This window comes from Macrotis lagotis, chromosome 1 (genome assembly GCF_037893015.1).
Source record: "Macrotis lagotis isolate mMagLag1 chromosome 1, bilby.v1.9.chrom.fasta, whole genome shotgun sequence".
Taxonomy (NCBI): domain Eukaryota; kingdom Metazoa; phylum Chordata; class Mammalia; order Peramelemorphia; family Peramelidae; genus Macrotis; species Macrotis lagotis.
In genome coordinates this window covers 667,924,800-667,946,920 of record NC_133658.1, presented here as the reverse complement: position 1 = coordinate 667,946,920, position 22,121 = coordinate 667,924,800, and the positions used below count along the sequence as shown (strand labels likewise).

The 22,121-nt window shown below is 33.7% G+C and overlaps 1 protein-coding gene across 12 annotated transcripts in view; it reads left to right on the top strand.

Moving 5' to 3' along the window:
- The window catches only part of GULP1 (GULP PTB domain containing engulfment adaptor 1), a 454,164-nt gene that overhangs the window by 317,259 nt on the left and 114,784 nt on the right, over window positions 1–22,121 (top strand). For all 12 annotated transcript variants that reach the window (XM_074215525.1, XM_074215522.1, XM_074215521.1 and 9 more), the window contains 2 exons: window positions 3,754–3,829; window positions 13,160–13,221. In XM_074215525.1, coding sequence (XP_074071626.1) covers window positions 3,754–3,829; window positions 13,160–13,221 — 138 coding nt within the window. The remainder of the gene's footprint in view (window positions 1–3,753; window positions 3,830–13,159; window positions 13,222–22,121) is intronic.

Below are 22,121 nucleotides of genomic sequence, written 5' to 3'. Positions count from 1 at the left end.
CCCATAATGACTTTATCTTAAAGTTATTAGATTAATAGAACTGCAGTATTTTAATTGCCATGTGGATTTATGGTGAGTACAGTGATAAAGGCTAATGGGGCTGAATTTTAACATAAGTCAAAAATTAGATACATTCCAATTAAAGGAGAAAATGTATGCCTTTCTTTGGAATTGATAAGAAAAGTAGAAGTCCAATATTTTTTTGTACTTGACACCTTACAGTGCAGAAATGGTTTAGTTAAAAAAATATGATGATGAATTTATTTTTATTTAGCAGTTCTATTATAAGAGCTTTATAAATTCAGGCAAAAAATGTAAATAAATACTTTATGCTGTATATATTTATGATATTAATCTTTGATACACTTTATAAACTATTATAGGTTGAGTATTTTTTATCTTCACAGACAGTTTCCTATGGAAGTTTTCTTTTTTAGTGCTTCAACATTTAACATTTCAGTAATAAAAATGTAAAAGCAATTTCATACTGCTTTTAGAAAGTAGCAACCCATGAAATACCAAACATGTAATGATTATTCTCTAATTGGTAATCTATTTAATGGAGTTATAAACACATAATTATTAAAATACAAAATATTCTATTTCAATTATTAATACATTTTGGTATTAATGAGGAATTAAAAATTGTATGGCTTTTGTGTTGCATAAAATTATAAAAATCAATTTAGCATTTGATATTGTTGATTATGGAATTTACATAATTATATGACTTTCTTTTCACTGTCCTTTTCCAAATATATGGATGAAAAATTCTTCATTTGAAATGTAGGAGTATATGCACTGATAGATTTTCTTGGCAAGTTTCAGGTATTCCATAGCTGCAAAAGCTTCAGTAGGTAATGATGTTGTTCAGTCATTTTCAGTCATGCCTTAACTCTTTTTGATCCCATTTGGCATTTTCTTGGCAAAGAAACTGTATGAGGTTGCCATTTCCTTCTCCAGCTCATTTTGAAGATGAAGAAATTTAAGTCAAACAAGGTTAAGTGACTTGTCCAGAGGCATCCTCCCCCCCCAAGTGTCTCAGTGTTTATTGATAGATTTAAATATGTAAAAATTAAGGCATGAACATGATTTAATAAATTAACTAGACTTAATTTCAGTACTATAATAAGAGACCAATTCAAATTCTCACCATTTTTTGTTTAATACCCATAAAAACTATCAAGAGCAATAATGATCTCTTAAACTTCCCATTTTTTTTGCAAGTAAACCATATTTCTTTTAAAAATATTTCTGCACAGACCCAGGCATATTAAATTCTAATACTTAAAGGCCACTATTAGAGGTAGAAATACAGACAATATACTATTATGGAATACCCATCAATTACAGTTAAGAATCCTCTATAACTACCAAATGAATAATCAAATGTTGCAATGACTTGGCATTTCTTAGTAAGTAAGTAAGTAAGCAAGCAAGCACTAAGTAGTGGTATTATTCAGTTTTCTAACAACCTATCACAACTGGCAGTCAAGAAAGGTTCTTGCAACAGACTGCCTCTGCTTGAGAACTTGGAATGTAATGATTATATCTTATTAATACACTAATTATTAAAGATATTTGAAAGATATATTTGATGGTGGAGTCACCCAGTCACCCAGTGTCTGAGGTCAGATTTAAACTCAGAAAGTTGACTGTAGACCCAGCACTTCATTCACTGTGCCACCTAGCTATCCTCAATAATTTATCAGGACACGCTAAGATATTTTGGTTTCCATGAGGAACAAAATATTAATTAGATTCACCATATATCTAATCTAATGATTCTGAAAGCATCAAAAGTCCTAATGTAGTGAAAAGAATATTGGACGTGGAAATTAAAGGACCCTAGGTTGGAATCCCTACATCATGACTTATTACCAATGCCATCTTGGACAACTGCTTACCCTTTCTGGGCCTCATTTTCTTTAACTGTAAATTGGGGAAAAGGGAGGGTTGGGATAGCTGCCCACTTTGATCCTGACAGCATTTGTGATACTGGTGATTTTTGCCTATGATACCATAGCTTTAGCCCTGAAGATGTATTTAGACAGCATAGCCTAAATGTCTTCAGTAATTTTCTTGTGAGACCTCAGAGTAAATTCTCATTGTCACAGCAGTTTTTTTTTTCCCCAGGGTGAAATTATTTTTACCAGTGAGTCATAGAATCTCAAGTTGTTAGAACTAGAAAGACTAAAGATCCAACCAATAACATTTTCCTTCTATGTTCAGATTAGGAAACTGCCCAAGGTCATAAAATTTGACGAGATCACTCTGTGTGTGTGTGTGTGTGTGTGTGTGTGTGCGCGCGCGCGCGCGCGTGTGTGCATACAGAGAATTCTTAGAATAGGGAAAAGGTGGATCTACTACTAACATTGCATTAATTTATTTCTTAATAAAAAGGAGGTTCAAATACATTATTTTTCTGGCCTGTGCTAGCTTTAGGAGTACATAATTTTTTATTCTATATTTTAAAACTTAAATTGGGATAGCTAGGTAGCACAGGGGGATAGAGGGCTGAGCCTGGAATCAGGAAGACTCAGTTTACTGAGTTCCAAAGTGATCTCATATACTTATTAGCTGTTGACCTTGGGCAAGTCACTTAATCCTGTTTGTCTCAGTTTCCTCCTCTGTAAAATAAGCAGGAGAGGGAAATAGCAAACCACTCTACTATATTTGCCAATAAAACCCTAAATGAGTTCTCAAGGAGATGGACAGAACTAAAAAAGCAATAAAAACCCTCTAAATTATTTAAGCTTTTTTAGCTTTAAATCAGAACAATTGAGAGGCATGTGGTTGAAGGTAAGAATAATGAGAGATAGTGTTGTAAAATGGATAGAGACTGGTCTTGAAGGAGGAGAATCTAGATACTCATTCCAGTTCTGTCCCTAATATTTTCTTTATATTCTTATAATAATAAAAATTGTGTGATCCCGTGGAAGTTATTTCACCTCTTTGTGTTTTAGACAACAGTTACAGAGAAAGTGTTAACTTGAATTGGTAGAAGGAGTTTCCTTATCTCAGAAATCCTTATACAAATGAAACTACAGGTAGAGTCCCGGTCCCTATTGTAAGGTTACTATAACAACCTCAGTGACATCATTAGAATTTACCCTTAAGTTACAGTCCAAAGTTGCTGCAAACTCTGAAGTTGTGGTAGAAAATCCCCACACCCCCCAACACCCAAGGTGCATGCTACGGATCAACTTGTTTATGTGAAAATACTGTAAAGTAGTGTCCTTTGGACCTAGTCTTCTCAAATATCTCATCATTCTGTAATTTGCAGTCAGTTATGAAAAAGGGACTGCTTGCCCTCCTTATTCTGGCTTTTGTATTCCTAAAGGCACTTTATTGACATTGGTACAAATCAAAGTATCTTCTTTTCAGCCAAGATTATTAATGTCAATATAACTCTCTGTTAAAATACCCACCATGAATAAAAATCTAGCAGAAAAGAAGTCATGTCTTATCTGTACATAGATTTGAGGTTAGATTGTGTCATTGTGTTTTTATCACAGGATTTGGGGATTTAAAAAAATTGAGCAGTTTGTGAGGGTTTGTGGTTGGATGATTCTGCTATCCATTAGCTTGGTCACTGAACTCAGAATCTCTCAATCTTGTGGCAGTAGAATAAGAAATATATAGACTTGTTTTTTATATGATGAAAATATTTGAAAGTCAAATATATTTTATCCATAACAATAATATATTTATCTTTTACTGATTCTATCTTGCCTTTTTTTCTTTTTTTAGGGTAAAGTACAGAAAAACCAAGCAATTATTTGGCTGTGCTTCATCATCATGAATCGTGCTTTTAGTAGGAAGAAAGGTAAGTGATATGTAGGGATAAATAATAACTTTTGTTGTTATTATTAGAATTGTTTTTAAGAGAATTTATATTTAATACTAGCATTAAGAATAAGTGATTTCTTTTTCAGCTCTAAAATTTTATCAACCTCTAAGTATTAATAGAAAATAAGAATTTGTATATATTCTAAATTTCTTTACAATGTACAGTGTCTGTGGGAAGAAAAGGCCCAAGAATTTATACTCAGTCTGTGATTATTATAAAGCCAAAGTTTCCAAGTTATAATATCCTAAAGAGAAAATCATACATTTGCATTTCTTCAGTCTGCCCTAGAGAATCAAAAGAGGGTCCTGGATTCTGCCCAATTTCCTTCTGTTACTCTTCTCTTCTCTTCTCTCTCTCTCTCTCTCTCTCTCTCTCTCTCTCTGTCTCTCTCTCTCTCCCTACTTACTTGGCCATTACCCCTAACACCTAATTGTCCAGATAATCCCATCATCACATTCTTTTCTGAAAAATATGGTGACATGCCAAGTCGACAAGCAGAAGAATCTAGCACTACAATTGACATCTCCTTTTTAATTAACTCTTCTGTAAAAGTGTACTAAAGAAAGTTGACTGAGAATAGTTGAAGAGCTAAAAAAAAGGAATAGACAAGTGTTACTTGAATAGAAACAAGGCAAACCAAATATTATCTAGATTGAAAAATCAGGAAAGTAGATTTTAGAATTCTGTATATTTGCCTAATTGTATGGCTATATCTATATGTTAAATCAATCACAGAAAACTTCTTTTTATTATTTTTTTTTCCTAAATGGAAATATAAGCAGGATATTTCAGAATGCTTTCACTAAAGATACTTCTCAGATATCAATTAGTCTTTCATTGTATTTGTCCTTTCATATATGAGAATAATCCACCATTGTCATTTAGTATGATTCTTGACTGTCTTTATTTTAGTCACCCATAGATAATACATGTAATACACTTAATTTCTTTGATAATTTTAATTTTTCCCAAATACAAGTGTAAAATGTTCAATACTCATCATCTGTTATTCTCATTCTTATTACATGTCTTTAATGATCTATCTTAAGCTGCCTCTTGTATATAAAGGTCATCACTGGTTTTAAGCTAGCTACACTTTGTTTATACCCATAATGTACCCTGATCTCAGAAATAATACATTTTGAAGGGGAAAAGAAAGGGAATTTTAAAAGAAAAGAGAAAAATATCAATGCTTGGGAATATATCTTCTGTAGTTTACACAGATTAAATAGACTATAATCAAAGGACCATGCCTATCATATATATGACAGGCAATTAATAAATATTTATTGAATGATTTTTAAAATCATGGGAAGAGAGAATCAAGAATCTAGAGCAGGAAGGGACCTCCCATTTCATCTCCTTCAATTTATATGTGAATCTACAGAAACCCGGTTTGGTTTAACAACTTGCTCAGTCTTTCTTTTTAAATATTATTCATTATATAGCGAACTAAAGAAATTGCACAAGAATTTCCATAATATAGTAGAATAGAGAAAAAAAAAAGATGAGTGTACATGAAACTTCAAATCTATTGTGTTCAGTTTGCTTTTCCTTTTAAATATATAATAAACTTATTGTATATAACTTACTTCTCCCCCTGGTTTTTTCCTTCCTTCCTTCCAAGTATTAAGCATCAGAGGGGGAGTTAAAACCATATCCTTTGACTGCAGAGTTAGTGTCTTTCACTACAAATCAGACTATTCAAAAAGAAAAGTTCTTTCTCATAGAAATCCCTTTAGATTTTATTCAAATCAGAAGATTTAAGTGAAGAAATAAAAGATGGAGAAGTACCTAATATTATAAATATGTTTTGTATTGTGTCAAAAATATTATTTGGACAGTGGAAAGTCAAGTTTGCTATCGATTTTTAGTTGTTAATTTACTAAATTGCGAATTAGTATGGTTTAAGTAAGAATTTAAGTATAATGATTTGCTCACATTTACATAAGTTTTGTAGTTTAGGAAGCAGTTTGCTAAACTTCTGTCAGCTATTATTTCTAACCTGAATAGATACAGACGTGCTCTGGCATATAAGCAGACTGTCTTCTAAAAGTTTGTGTGTGTGCATGTGTGTGTGTGTGTGTGTGTGTGTGTGTGTGTGTGTGTGTGTGTGTGTGTGTGTGTGTGTTGGACAGTTATGGAACTTGAGATGGACTTTTCTATGGAATTAATTTATGGATGTGTTAAGTAAAGTCTAGAGCAGTCCACAAAATTCACAATGCATCTGAAGACTTCACTGATTGGGTTTAACAAAGTTTTCATGGGAAAATTCAGTTAGGATTCTGGTTTGAGATATCAGGATTACATCTCCCTATCTTAGACTTGCCTGCCACTACTGTGGCTTCTGACCGGGCTGTCTTTTCTTCCCTGGTCTAATGTGGAATAGAATAGAACCAAATTCAGTTTCACATAGAGGGATTTTTTTAAGACTTTCTATTAAAGGCCATCCATCAGACTTTCTTCCTGCCTCTAATTTATTGTTAGAAAAAAGGAAAAAAAGGGTTTGAAGGATACATTCCTTGTTTCCCTCCCCCCTCTTGATTTCCAAACCCTTTCTCCCTTTTTTATACCACTAAGACACCATCATCCATTAAATGTTAAATGGTAACTTTTTTTAAGGAAAAAAAAAGAGAGTAATTTACATTTTTGAAGAAAAACTGAGTTCTGTCTTTTTGGCTTAGATCATTGGAGCTAGAGTCAGGTGGAACCCTGGGATAAACAGTGAAATGTGACCACCTCTGTTAAAGAGGAGGGTGATGACTTGGGGATTGACTTGTGTTCATCTTCCCCATTATCCTCAGTTCAGGAGTGAAGTGCGAATCATTAAGGCAACAGATTTCAAATTTAAAGATTTTCTTGTACAAACTCATTTTAGAAATAAGAAAATTGAACCCTAAACAGGTTAAATGACTTGTATTTAGTCATAAGAGCAGGGTTGTGTTTTCTGACTTTAAATTTAGTGGTCATCCTTCTACACTGCCCTACCTCTAGGGAGTAAAGGAAGACAGAAGGGGAAAAGACATATAGGCAACAGTTGGCAAAATAAAGATGGAGTTTCTTATGGACACTAGCTATTGCTGGATGACTTTCCATATGTAAGGGGAATAGGAAATAAGTATATCAGGGACTACCCAATTTTAGAGATATAAATTAAAGTGCTTTTCTAAAAGGAACTATGTCCTGCATAACCCTCAGGGTTATGTTAAAGTATAGAATATTATTTTAAAGGATCATGAGAACCTTTCTTTGTACACATATCCTCAGAAATAGAACCTTTAAGGTCACTACTCATGCTGGTTTATTAAATGTACAACCTTGGTTCCTCTATCCAGTAGAGGCATGACTTATATGGTATGACTTAAATTCAAATTCATTCCTTATTTCCTAAAGTTACATTCATTTTCTTCAGGTGTGTTTATGCATGCATTCCCTGACTTCTCCTATTCTTCTAATAATGACCTAAAAAGTATTGCTAAGTATTAAAGCCTCTCATGAGAAAGCCATTGAACAACTTGATATTGATAAATTAAGTTTATTCTTGAGATTATCAATTAAATCAGGCATAGTACTAACAGATAATCTGAATCTGAAATGAATTGAAATATTTAGTATCTTCCAGTCTCTGAAACCATCAGCAGTATGGTTTAAGTAAGACTTGAGAGGGAAGAATCTATTTAAATAAATACCTTTGCTTTTCACTTTACTAGAAAATTAATATATGTTGATTTTCTGAAGTCATAATTATATCTCTAGAGAATAATAATAATGTCATTTTCAGAGATTGTTTCAAGCATGTGGTTTGTGCAAACTTCTTATTTACAAAATAGATTGGTCTTGTTTTGAACAGTAGATAGCCATATATTTAATATATTTCTAATTTCCTAACTTCATAATATAATTTATTGTTACATAATGTGGTACTTCCAAGTTGAAAGACAAATATCACCTAATCTGTAAAATAATTGTTAATATAGCATAACAAATGCCTTAGTTAGTGTTTTGGTTATGTAATTTGTTATGTCATTAAACCTTTCCTTAATTATTATTGCCTAGGTACTTAGTTTTTATTTTTTTAACTAAAGGCTACACTGGAAAACATTAAATTTATTGCCACTGATTCATTTTGAAAATTTTGAAAGAATCTGTTAAGCAGATTACTTTAATCATTAACAAATAATGTATATTAAAATTTAATGCATGTGTTTCTTGTGTAACTTTGGTTTTAATTTTAGCTATTCATCTTTCCTATTCCTTTTAAGTCACATATTCTGTTCATTACATCAAAAATGAATTATCTAATAGCAAACCATTAAGCACAACAGTCAAATAAAAAAAGCTAAGTCGAGGCAATGAATTATACTTTATTTTCTTTTAACCCATCATCTGTCAAATTGAGAGGAGTTGCTGTACAGTTTAGCAATTTAAAAATTCAATATGAAGATCCTATTTCATGGATTTTTTTTCATTGAAATTGGTCATGTTTTTACAAACTCATCTTAGATTCTCCCTCCCTAAGATTCTCAAGGTTGCTGGGTGACAGAATACACCTAGAAAGATTTTGGAATGCCTTTCTATGAAATTTGATTATAATAAAAATCTTTCTATATTGAATATTATAAATACAGTCAGACCCTGAAGAATGAAGATAAGAAACCTCATGTTATCTTTATCTGCCCTAGTTCTGTATTTCTAAGAGTTGCTGCTAGTATGTTAAGGAGTAATGCCAAGGGAAAAAATTACCAGGGAGAGAAAATTTTAATTTTATTCTTAAGTATTTAATTTTAATTTTCATTATTCCAGAGTTTAACTACCTATTATGTTAGAACATACCTAAAGTGGGGTCACAATAAAGATTTATTTTAGGAAAAGTTTCTTTTTTTTCCAAAGCACCTTTCATGACTGTTCCAGTAGTGAAGTTGACATCTGCATTAGAACTGAACAAGGAATGTGGGTTGGTACTTTTATTTGCTTAATATATAATTAATCCATTTAATTAGTAGTTTAGGAGAGCATTGTAATCTGTTTTTGACCCAGCCTTCCAAATGGTTATATAGACAGATAACTAGGTCCCTTCCTTGGTCTCCATGGTAACCTGACCTTGTCTAATAAAGTTTTATGGTAATTATTTTGCTTATCAGCAAGTCATCATGAAACAATGCCTTTTTAGTACCTACATATTATCGTTATTGGTAGCACATTGATAACAGTTTTATCAAAATAACTTTTTCATTTTAAAAATCAAAAGAGCCAATTCTCAATAACTTATAAGTTGGAAGGACATAAATTATCTTCCTATCCCCAAAACCATATAACTATTGAATTCAAAGAGGCTAGCAATATTGTATCCAACTCTGAGGGACAATATTGCTCTCAGAGGGAGAAAAAAAGGAGGGGTGAGATACCAGTGAAAATGAAATAGCTTCTAACACCTCTTAAGTCTGGTCTTTCGCTGTGTGTTTTGTTTGAATTTTTATGACTGACTGGAAACTCACATTCCAAATATTCACAAAAGCATAAAATAAATTAAAATCTAAATAAAAACTGCTTTTGAATTACTCATTCTATTATTTACTTCCATGAGCATACATCATTAAAACCTAATTTGTCAAATAGATCAAATTTGTACTTTTAGGAAAATGCAATCAATGTATATGGTTAGGTAAGAATTATTCCTTTTTGAAGCTCATGAGAAGCTTCAATATGGAAGGACATAACAATCTAATCACCTACTTAATATAAATCAAGTAGATAGAAGGTATCTCAGACAAATCAGCATTACAGGCACTAGGAGAATTAGGAAAGGTTACCTTTAGAAGGTGGATATGAAGGAAGTCAGGAAAAAACATAGATGAGGAGAAAGAACATTACAATAACAGTAATAATGGCATATTTATAGGGCTCTAGTCAGGTTAAAAAAAACATTTCTCACAATTACAATTACTTCTACACAATTACACAAAAAACTCCATTTTAGAAACCAGGACACTGAGACCCAGTGGGGTTGATTGGCTTGTTTAGACCTTATTAAGTCTCTTTTAACACTTAGATAGTCCAGTACCCTTTCTATTTTACCACCCCACTAATCTAATTCTCTCTCTCTCTCTCTCAGTTTTGAGGCAACAGTATTTCATGATTCATTTTTAAGATTAAAGGAACATATTCACTGACACATTTAATTTTCATAAAGCAGTTACCATTTAACAGACCAAATTCAAATGGAGATACATGTAGTATTTGTACAAAAGCTTAGCATATGTCCCCCACTGAAGAGGACTCAAGACATCTAGAACAGAGTTAGGCACTTAATAAATACTTACTGACCACTTTGCTTTGCCTTTTTTAGCCACAGGGAACATATAAAATTGTTAAGGACCAGAGAGTTTGAAAAGGGATTAACGAGATATATATATATATATATATATATATATATATATGGCAGTGGGGTTAAGTGACTTGACCAAGGTCACACAGCTAAGCAGTTATTAAGTGTCTGAGGTCATATTTGAGCTCAGGTCCTCCTCACTCCATTGCACTACCCAGCTGCCCCCTCATTGACTTCTTAAAGGCCCAGTTTCTTCATCTATAAAATAGAGTGAATTAAATGACCTCTTAGGATCCTTCTAGCTCTACTTATTTAATTCTTTGATATCAAATATAAAAGTGGCCACAGTCTTACAATCTTACTTAGTTTCTTACTTCCAATGAATTATTCTGTAATAATGTTTTTCCCTTATTTTTTACTTATTTTTTAATTTAATATTTATTCTCATTTTGTACAAATAATGTTTTTATACATTAATAAAATATTTTTGTTTAAGAGTAAACAAAACACCCCCTCCCCCCAAAAATATAGACTTGCTTGAGTGATAAAGGGGAGAGAAAAAAATTAAAATTAAAAATAAAAAAATAATAGTAATAATTGTAGGTATGGCCAGGTGGCACAGTGGACAGAGCACCATCCCTGGAGCCAGGAGCACCTGAGCCCATATCTGGCCCCGTACACCCAACAATCACCCAACTGTTTGACATGCAAGCCTCCCCAACCCCACTTCACTGCAAAAACCAAAAAAAAAGGAAAAAAAGACCCAAAATAAAATAAAATAGTAATAATAATAGTAGGGGCGACTGGGTAGTGGACAGAGCACTGGCCCTTGAGCCTGGAGCACCTGGGTCCAAATCCAGTCTCAGACACCCAATGATCACCCTGCTATGCGGCCCTAGGCAGGCCACCCAACCCCATTTGCCCTGCACCCCCCTCAAAAAATAATAATAATAAAAATATGCTTCAGTCTTTGTTCCAACACCACTAACTCTGTCAGGGGTGGATCACATTCTTTATGATAAGTCCATCACAAAAGTTACTTGCATATTTTTCCACCATTGCCATTGCTGATCGCAACTCCCTCCTTTCGTGTTTCTCCTCTACCATGTACTATATTTTGTCTCTCCTTTCACTCTGACTCTGCTATAGGGTAGCTGAGTGGTGCAGCAGACAGATCCCTGGTCCTGGGGTCAAGAGGCCCCGAGCCCCCATACCAACCCTTAGGCCCAGCATCCACCTGGCCCTATGTTCCTGGACAGGCCATCCAATCCCAGCCCCTTGCAAGAAGTCAAAAAGAAAATGTGTTATAACTGACCACTCTCCCACCATGGTCCATCCTCTCCTCCTTCATTCACATGCCCCATTCCCCCCTGACCCCCCCCTTCTTATTCCAGATGTCTATACCCCATTGAGCATATATGCTATTTACTCTCCTAGCCACCTCTGATGAGAGTGAAGATTCCCTCATTCCCCCTTGCACCCCCCTTCCATATCATTGCAATAGCTCATTGTAATAAAGAAAAATCTTATTATATGAAATATCTTGGCCTATTCCTCCTCTGCTTTTTCTTTCTCCCATTACAGTTCCCTTTTTTCTATTGACTCCATTTTTACACCATATTTTATCTTCAAATTCAGCTTTCTCCTGTGCTCCATCTATACAAGCTCCTTCTACCTGCTCTGTTAATTGAGAAGGTTCACATGAGTATTAACAGTGTCATTTTTCTATGCAGGAATACATGCAGTTCATCATCATTAAGTCCCTCATATTTTCCCCTTCTCCTCCAATCTCCATACTTCACCTGAGTCCTGTATCTGAAGATCAAACCTTCTCTTCAGCTCTGGCCATTCCAACAGGAACATTTGAAATTGCCCTGGTTCACTGAAAGTCCATCTTTTTCCCTGGAAGAGGACATTCAGCCTTGCTGGGTAGTTCATTCTTGGCTGCATTCTAAGCTCTTTTGCCTTCCAGTATATTATACTGGAAGTATATTCTAGGTTACCTTGAGTAGAACTGCCTCACTAGGTCTCTCTGTGGGTTCTGTCTCTTGAAAATTTAGAGTCCTTAGTTTAGAAGTTTTATGAGACAGCACCTAAGAGAAGTTCCTCTCTTGTTGCCATCTTGGCTCCACCCACCCGTAATAATGTTAATCGCTGATTTTTATCATCTGTAAAAGTTCTTGAGGTTATTATCATATATAAATCATTTATACAAATGGACAAGGCTTAAATTGAAGATTTTTCCCTTACAATAATTTTGTCACTTTCTAAGTGTTTGTACAATATTAATTTCCTTTTTCAATGCATTTTTTAATCGTTTTAAATTTTTGGTTTCAGTAGGCAATTAACTCATGCTGTCAATGCATAATCTAATTCACAGTGGGGTAGAAATAACAATAATGTGAATTTCTTGCGTATGGGGGCATCATTAAAAAATCCATGACATATGCAGGGAATTAAAAAAAATTGTCTAAATTACTTAACTGATATGATTAGGCTAATGCAATTAGATATTTCCCCCATCTATTGGTAGCCATGAAAAAATCCAATTAAAAATTATCTTCTAGGCTAGTTTAGGAAAATCAAAACAACATTCCATGCTCCAGTTTTTTTCTCTTTCTTTGTTTCTCTCTCCTTTCTTTGTTTCTCTCTCTCTCTCTCTCTCTCTCTCTTTCCTTTTTTCTCTCTTCCCTCTTCCTTCCTTCCTTCCTTCTTCCTAAAGGGGTTCAAACTCTGCCCTTTTATCCTCTGAGTATGAGTTGAACAGGTCCTTTAACCTTCTTGGGTCTTAAATGGTTTCATCTATAAAATGGGAAGTGTTGAACTATACAATCTCTGAGATTCATTCTGGTTCGATATTTATATTTCTTTGTGTATAATTTAATTTGGACAACCATACTCATCATGCCACTTTACAAATTATTAACTCATGAATATGAGAATAAATTTGTATAATCAAGTGTTACTGTTCTCTATTACAGATAAAACGTGGATGCATACTCCTGAGGCTTTATCAAAGCACTACATTCCCTATAATGCAAAGGTAAAAGCGCTTCATATACTACTTCATTTTACTAAACTATAATATTACAGCTCAATTTTGTTTTAAGAAATATTAATTTTATAGACAACCTTTTCCTAGAAAAACATCTGAATAGTTATTAGTTATGAATTATGCCACAAATTTATTCCTCCTCTGGCAGATAGGTTTTATTGTCCCCAAATAGATATTGCCCCTTGGACATTCTTTATTGTTTTGTTTCTTTTCACCCTACATGTATTTTCTTGGAATGATTTTTGTGGCAGATCATGTCACCATCTTGAATCCTGCTCTCTATATGATTATTACCCGGTCACAAATGGAATAATCAAAATATTATTTTTTGCTTACATTTTAATTTGTATCAGGGAAAACTGGAGGGTTGGGGAGAAGGACTCTAGACATTTGAAAAAAGAATTGCTATGTTTTTAATGTATACATTGTAACTATTTTATTATCTCTGGAATGAGAAACAAGACAATAAATTAAAACGAAATCCTGACTCCTTTATGGGACATCTTTGTTCAAGTTACTGCATTTTAATGGACCAAGCTCTGAAGGATGAAACCATATCCAGTTTCTCCAAGCATTAGAATTTGCTTATTGACATCTGAGAGCATGAGTAAATAGGCCCTTTAAACAACTCTTTTTCAGAAGTTTTGCTACAGGAAAAAGTGCTTTTCTGGAAAGTTAGTGTGGGCACCCCGCCTACATTATTTTTTCAGGTTAATATAGATGTGTGAATTTCAAAGTGAAAGAAAAGAGAAAGGGAATTTTAAGGGATATTTGAATAAATATTATTGAGTAGAAAGAGCATATGTAGCAAGCCTTTGAAGATGTAATAGGAGTGAGGTCAAAAGCAGTGGGAGGCTGCAGGATTATTGTTATTGGTTGAATCAGTAAGTCAGGGGGAAAAAAACTGATATTGCCTTTGACAATTTATTTTAGAGGATAAATGAGCATTTGTTTTTAGCAGGGATCACAAAGTCAATGATGTTTAGATTTAGTATTTCTAGTGGTACTGTTCTAAGATCTGAATCAGGAACTTTAAGTCTGTCCTGAAAAAAACTACTTCCAAAGATGGTGCTCAGCAGTGAGAGTTTTTTTAAGAAAAAATGCAACAACAGTAGGGGTTTCCTGCTGACTGGGCAGCAATGAAGGAAAGTAGTTGCTATATGAAAGTAGGATAACTGAAATCACCAAGAAATCTATGAATTTTATTGCAAAGCTACAGGGAGATTGATTGTCTTGATTAAATCAAGGTTTAATTAAATGAATGAGTGGAGCTGATTTAACATTATCCACTTCTTCCATCAATGTTATTCCTTGCAGATAATACAAAGTTGGGTGAAGTCAGTGGAACTTGAGAGTTTTTTGAGGGATATGGACATCCATTTGTCAGTTACATCACACACCAAGCACTAAAATTTATAGTCTGCTTTAATGATGGTGTTTTTATGCCTTTCTGGTTAACCAACTTATTGAAAAGAACAGGGAAATTAACTTTAAATTAATTAACTTTTAGTGCATACATGATTAAAATAGTGGGTCAAATGATTTAAAGAAATCTATCCACTTTATCTTAAGCTCTTTAATATATGATCTGCTAGCTCAACTTGAGATTTTCTTGTGGAAGCAAGGAAATAACATTAAAAGTCCTGAGAAATTTGAAGGTGTCTTATAATCTTTCTTTCTATGAGTTGGGATATTATATGGGACTTATAGAAGATTTTTGTTTATATTTGTACTAGGTTAAATTTGTGAATATTTCTCTGGAATGTGGTCGCCAAGTCCTCCCAGATCTCAAGGACCATATTGTAGCAGAGTTTTAAAGACTCAATTTGGCAGGCCCTTAATAAGTTTCTATGCTAATCAAGACAAAGTGTTAGGTTCTGAGGGCAATAGAAAGAAGGTCCTTACACTCAAGAAGATTACAGTCTTTTTTTAAATGTAATAGGTTCTTTAAATTGAACTTTTGTTTTAGTTTTTTTTAGGTAATGGGGTTAAGTGGCTTGCCCGAAGCCACACACCTAGGTAATTATTAAGTGTCTGAGACCGGATTTGAACCCAGGTACTACTGACTCCAGGGCCAGTGCTTTATCCACTGCCACCTAGCCGCCCCCTAAATTGAACTTTTAAATAGATAGTTGACTCTTCCTCACTGGATGTTTTCAAGTTAAGGCTGGATGCCCAATTATTAGAAACAGTGTAGAAAGGGATTTTTATTTATGTACAAGTTATCCTAGAAGACCTTCAAGATTCCTTCTAATTTTGAGATTATATGACAGTGGAAAACATAAGACAAGTAAACAACTAATTGCTAAATGTCATAAAAGTGGTACAGGTAGAAAGATACAGGAATTCAGAGGAAGGAAACATTGTTCCTTTTGAGGATGATACAAGGCAAGGATTTATAAAGAATATCACCTTTGAGCAGCACATTGAAGGATAGTTTTGATTTCAGTAGATAGAAATAGTAAGGGCATATTAGGTGGATGGATTCAGGTATAAGAAAACTCAATAACAAAGACAAAAAGGTTCCAGAAGCATAGGATATATGTAGAGATTGGTGGCAGTAGAAGATTTTTATAGAGAAGTAAAGTGTATTTATTCAAATACTTTTGAATAAAATTGACCAAGTAGAAATTGAAGACATGAGAGTAGAGAAATGGCATGATCAAAATGGTGCTTTAGGAAATAAGTCTAGTAATGTCTTGCAGAATGCATTAGAAGGGAGAGCCTGGTAGTGGGTAAATTGTTGGAAATTATAATTGTATTACATACAAAACTCAACAGAAGTGGTAGAAATGAAAATGGGTAAGTGGAGATGGATATGATAAAAATGGGAATGTGAGACTCAACAGAACTTTTTCACAACTGTTAGGATTTTGAGAGGTGAGACAAAGGAAAGAGTCAAAGATAATTCCAAGTTTTCAAACTTGGGTGAATAAGAGAATGGGAGTAGTATTAACAATTACTTCATACATTGACATCCTTTATTTTATATATATTCACAAAGTAATCAGAGCTTATAATTACATATAAGTAATACCTATAGAAATTTGTTTTTGAGATGTAGCTATTATGGATATTTTCATTTTAAAAATATTGGTGTATAGTAAACAATAAATGATTGGCTTTCCTTCTCTAGTTTGCCTTTGGAATAGTTTGTATATAAACATTCCATTTTAATAGCAGATTCTATTTTATGAAATTTCCATTAGATATTCATTTTGTGCCCATTTCAGATCCTGCCTGGGTTGTAAAACAATAGTGGGTATTTAAGAGGCATTATGTACCTTTTTGTAAAAAAAAAAAAAATTCCTTGTGATTACTGACTACATAAATATTTTTAGTATATGGGGAATCCTGAAGCATCCTATGCAGTGGTACTTTTAAAAAATCTCAAAGAAAGGTATAGATTCACAAAACTATTAATTTATTTAAAATGTTAATTAGAAGTGTGAATAAAGGTGCAATGTTTAAGGTAGAGAAAATAATGAATGTAATATGAGTCTGGACCAGTCATATTAGTCCCAGGGCTTCTTAAAGTTAATTTGAAAGGACTGAACTCCTATTCAGCTTGTATCCTTGATGGCAGTAGTTATTCTTCCTTTAAAATATTAAGATTACCCAAGAGACTCTGTTCTTCCAATAGGCACACAGTTTGAGAGTTAAACCTTGCATGTCAGTTTTCCTCTTTCCATTCTATCTCTAAAAATCCCTTAAGGGAGATTACTAAGGAAAGGGAGGAGCACATCATTTCCTCCAAAAAATGCCTGCTTCCTTGACCCCTTAGTAAGAATCTCATTTCTGATTTGTTATCTGTTGTGCAAGTCCATGTTCAGAAAATGTGAGTGAAATAGAGAGGCATTTGATAAAACCTGAATTTAGTCTAAAGATTTATTTTGGATTTAGTGTCATCCTTGTTGTCAAGTAGACTTGGGTTTGAGACTTGTCTTTGACATACTTTTAGCTGTATGGACCAAGTCCAGAGCAAAACACAAACAAGAACAAGAACAGCAGGAGTAGAAACAGTAAAATAGAGTTTAACATCTGTTTGAATATTACTAAAAATAAACTTAATAAATATTTTGTTTCTTATAGTGAAGAAATTTTCCTCTGCAATTTGGACTCACTAGTTCTACCCTATGGGGATACAAGCAAACCAACTTTAATTTCTTTTCCACATGCAGTCTTTCAAATACTTGAAGACTGATATAACCCTATTTCTTGGCCCTGCCCTGTCTTTTTTTTTTTGCATGTTAAACATTCTCAGTTCCTCCTATCTCTTATCATAATCATTTATGCACTTTGCCATCCTACTCCCCCACCTCTTGATAACCTCTCTTGCCAATCTTCTTCCTGAAATGTGTTTCCCAGAATTAAATACTATCTCACATATAGTTTGCTGAAACTTTGTAAGGCAATAAAATATAAATTATTTAGGAGAAATAAAAAAGGGAAGGAAGGAAGGAAGGAAAGAGAAAGAAGGAAGAAGGAAGAAAAGAGAATATTTGAAGTGATTACCTATCCACAAGTAAATAGTCATTCTATTTAAAAATTACAAATATACATTTTCTCTTCTTTGTATATCTTTAAGAAATGGTCTAAAAATGTATATTGTGGTTTCATTTATTTGTATATGATGGGATATTACCGTGAATGTGAGACTTTAGTCATTTTACTATTGAGAAGTATTGTGAAATGATATGTGTATACTAAAACTGCATTATTGACTTCTGAAATGTATAACAATAGTAAAGACTACCAATGAATATAATATACAATGCTTGAAAAGAAATATGTGGATAATTGTTGTTCAGTTGTGTCCAAAATTTCATGACCCCATTTGGGGTTTTCTTGGCAAAGATACTGAAGTGGTTTGCCATTTCTTTCTCCAGCTCATTTTAAGTGTCCAAGTTTGTAAGTGTCTAAGGCCAGGTTTGAACTCATGAATATGAGTCCTCCTGATTCTAATCCCCGTGCTCTATCAACTGTACCATTTAGCTGGCCACATGAGGATAATTAGGAAAATGTAATACCAAGTTGACTCAAAGGTTCCCAGCTCCACAGAGACTTTAAAGGCCAGTTTTTATTGTTTTTGTTGATTTTCACTGGTGTCTGATTCTTCATGACCCTATTTAGGGTTTTTTTTTAACAAGCATTCTGGAATGCTTTGTCATTTTCTTCTCCAATTCATTTTACAGAGGAGGAAACTGAGGCAAATAGGAGTACATGACTTACCAAGGGTCACAAAGCTGGTATCTGAGGCTGAATTGGAAGTCTTTTTTTTTTGGTTTTTCGTTTTTGCAAGGCAATGGGGTTAAGTGGCTTGCCAAGGCCACACAGCTAGGTAATTATTAAGTGTCTGAGGCCAGATTTGAACTCAGGTACTCCTGACTCCAGGGCTGGTGCTCTATTCACTGTACCACCTAGCCGTCCCTGAATTGGAAGTCTTGAAGAGAAGTTTGCCTGACTCCAGTACGAACACTCTGCCCACTGTATCATCTAGCTGTTCCTAAGGGTTAGTAGGGATTCATAAATAAAAGTGCATAACGAGCCAGTTGACAGTTTCTGTTTTGTAATATAATCAGTGTCTTTTTAATACTTGTATGACTAGAGATAGATGATTCAGTGCGTGAGAAAAACAGTTAATACATATAGTTAATAAAACTAATATTCTTAAAATTACTTATAACTTTAGAATATTTATTTATACTATTCTTCTTGAGCTTCTGCTGTACCTGATATAGAGATAATCCCACCTTTACCTCCAAAAACAGGATTATATCTTTCTTATGCATGACAGTTGACATTTATATAGTACAACATATAACATCTCAGTTGTTACATCTCTATAAAGTTAGATAGTAATTGCATTAATTCCCATTTTACAATTAAGGAAACTGAGTCTGAGAGAGAGTCAAGTGGTTCTGAACATAACTTTGTAAAAATTTGCCTGCAGGGGTCTCGAAAAAATTTATAGACTAGGAATGGGAAAAGTAGTGAATCTATAGCCAAAACAAGTTTGCAATGTAATTTTTCTGGTTTTCTATTTTCCATTAGAGTAATTTTGCAAATGACATGAAACTGGCAGGAATACCTAACACACTGGTTGATCAAATGAAGATTCAATGAAGATTCAGCAGGATGGAATGTTGGGCTGAAATTCAAAATTAGTTTGGGGCATTGAAACGAGGATAGATGTCAAGTCTTAACCCTTAAATTAAAAAAAATGAACTTTGCAAATACAAGATCAGGGAAAGGGGAAACACAGTTAAGCATCAGTTCATTTTTCAAAAAGATGTGGTTGTTCTAGTAAACTACAAACGCAATATGAGTCAGAATTGTGATGTGAGAACCAATAAAACTCTCGAAAGTTTAGATTTCAGGAAGAAAATCAGTGTTCTGTACTAGGGTAGAGATCATTTTACTAAGCTGTACCCTCATCAGAACCTTGTAATTTTAGAAAGTATCCAAATGTTGTGCAGATGAGAGACCAAGATTGTGAAAAACATCACTAATTTGCCGTGTAATTATCCATTGAAGGACTTAATAGTATGGTGATGATGATGATGATGATGATGATGTTAATAATGACAGTTAATATTTATATTATAACTTGGTTTGAAAAGAACAGCTATTTTCTCATTTTATATTCATCATAACCTTGAAATATAGATTGAGGAAAAGAAAGGTTACACACTGTTGAATATTTGCATCTAGATTTGAACTCAGATCTTTTTGACTCTGGGTCCAGCATTCAATCCACTGAATTACCTAGCTTCCTCTTAAGAGAAAACTTAGAAGAGACATATCTGTATTCAGGAACTTGGAGATCTTCATGTAAAAAAAGGACTTAGCATTAGTTTATGTATCTTCACAGAGCATAATTCAGAGCAGTAAGTGAAGCTTAGAGGAAAATTCAGGCTTGCTAGTTGGAAAAGCTTCCTTATACATTGAACTATCCAAAAGTAAATGGGTTATTTTGTGAGGTAGGGATTTCCCCATCATTGAAGATCTTTAAGATTAGGTTGAATGACAATTTATTAGTTAATGTGTTGAGGAGATTCTTTTGTCATATTAAGATTGAACTAAATGACCCCTACATTCCCTTCCTGAGATTGTCTGATTATAGCACACAGTCCTGTGTTTGATTAGAAGGATTGGTTCCAGAAATACATTTAAATGTTTGAGGATAGAAGCATTCCAAGGGTCATTCTTCTATCACACTTATCCCAAAAGAAAAAACCGAGGTTAATTTAGTTTTTCTAAATTTTACAGCAGCTTACAAATAAATGAAAACTACTGTCCTCAAAACTCTTACAGGATTAAGATCTAAGTTTGTGGTTTTAGCAGTGTCTGGTGTGTATCATGTACTGCTTTTTCAGCATGTTATCCAATATTTGTTAATTTATTGAGATTTTTATTCTATACTAAGTGATTTGATATGTTATGAATATGTGGTCCTTGCTCTCTCTGACTCACTGAAAGGAGAAAAAATTTGTGTGAACCAGTTGAAAACCAATTAATTAAAGGGTAGATGAATAAACAACTTTTATTTCTCTATGATTGAGATAAGTAGGAGACTCATTGGATTGTAAGTTATCTGTGATTAGCTCTCACTTTCCTTTCAGGCTGTAGACTAGCATATTCCATCCTAAACAGTGGTATACCTGGTTGTCTCACTGATACTCACAAGCATATATCCATATATCTGCTAAATTTTCTTTCAGCACTTATTTCTTCATTGTCATTCACTATCATCCATTCTCTTTTGCTGAAATCCAAGGTCCATCATGCTTTTCCTCCTCCCTGTACATCATTATTTCATTTTAATTCTGATACATATTATATGCTCTGTCCCCCAAATGTATTCTATAATCCTTCCTCTTTATAGTTCATCACATTTACCCCTAGAAAATTATTGTTATCATTATAGTATACATATTAGATTAACATTTTATATCATCTATCATATAATTTTTTGTTATTGTTCAGTCATTTCAATCCTATCTGACTCTTGGTGACCCCATTTGAGTTTTTGTTGACAAAGATACAGGAGTACAGGAGTGGTTTGTCATTTCCTTTTCTAAATCATTTTATACATGAGAAACTTGAGGCAAGCAGGGTTAAGTGACTTGCTCAGGATCACACTTCTATTAAGTGTCTGAGACCAGATTGGAATTCAGGAAGATGACATGTCTTCCTTATTCCAGGCTCCATATTCTGTTCATTGAGTCACCTAATTACCCAGGTATACTAGCAATTCTTCCTCTTCCTCTATTAAATTCTTACTTGTCCTTGCAATGGCAGTTCAAATGCAGTTCACTGTGATGATGTGTTTTGTTTTTTTTTGGGGGGGGGGTTGCAAGGCAATGGGGTTAAGTGGCTTGCCCAAGGCCACACAGCTAGGTAATTATTAAGTGTCTGAGGCCAGATTTGAACTCAGGTACTCCTGACTCCAGGGCCAGTGCTCTATCTACTGTACCACCTAGCTGCCCTGATGATGTGTTTTAAAGGTACTGCTCCTCTATGAAAACGACTACAAAACACTTCTTATGCAAATAAAATCAGATTTAAATAACTGGGCAAACATCAACTGCTCATGGATAGGCTGAGCTAATATAATAAAAATGACAATTCTATCTAAATTAAACTGCTTATTTAGTGCCCTAACAATCAAAATTCCAAAAAATTAATGAGTTGGGAAAAATTGTAAGTAAATTCAAATGGAGAAATAAAAAAAGAATTTCGAGGGATTTAATGGGAAAAAAGTTCAAAAGAAGGTGGTTTAGCCCTACCAGATCTAAAATTATATTATAAACGCCTCAGTCATCAAAACTATCTGGTATTGGTTAAGAAATAGAGTGGTGGATCAGTGGAATAGACTAGGTTCA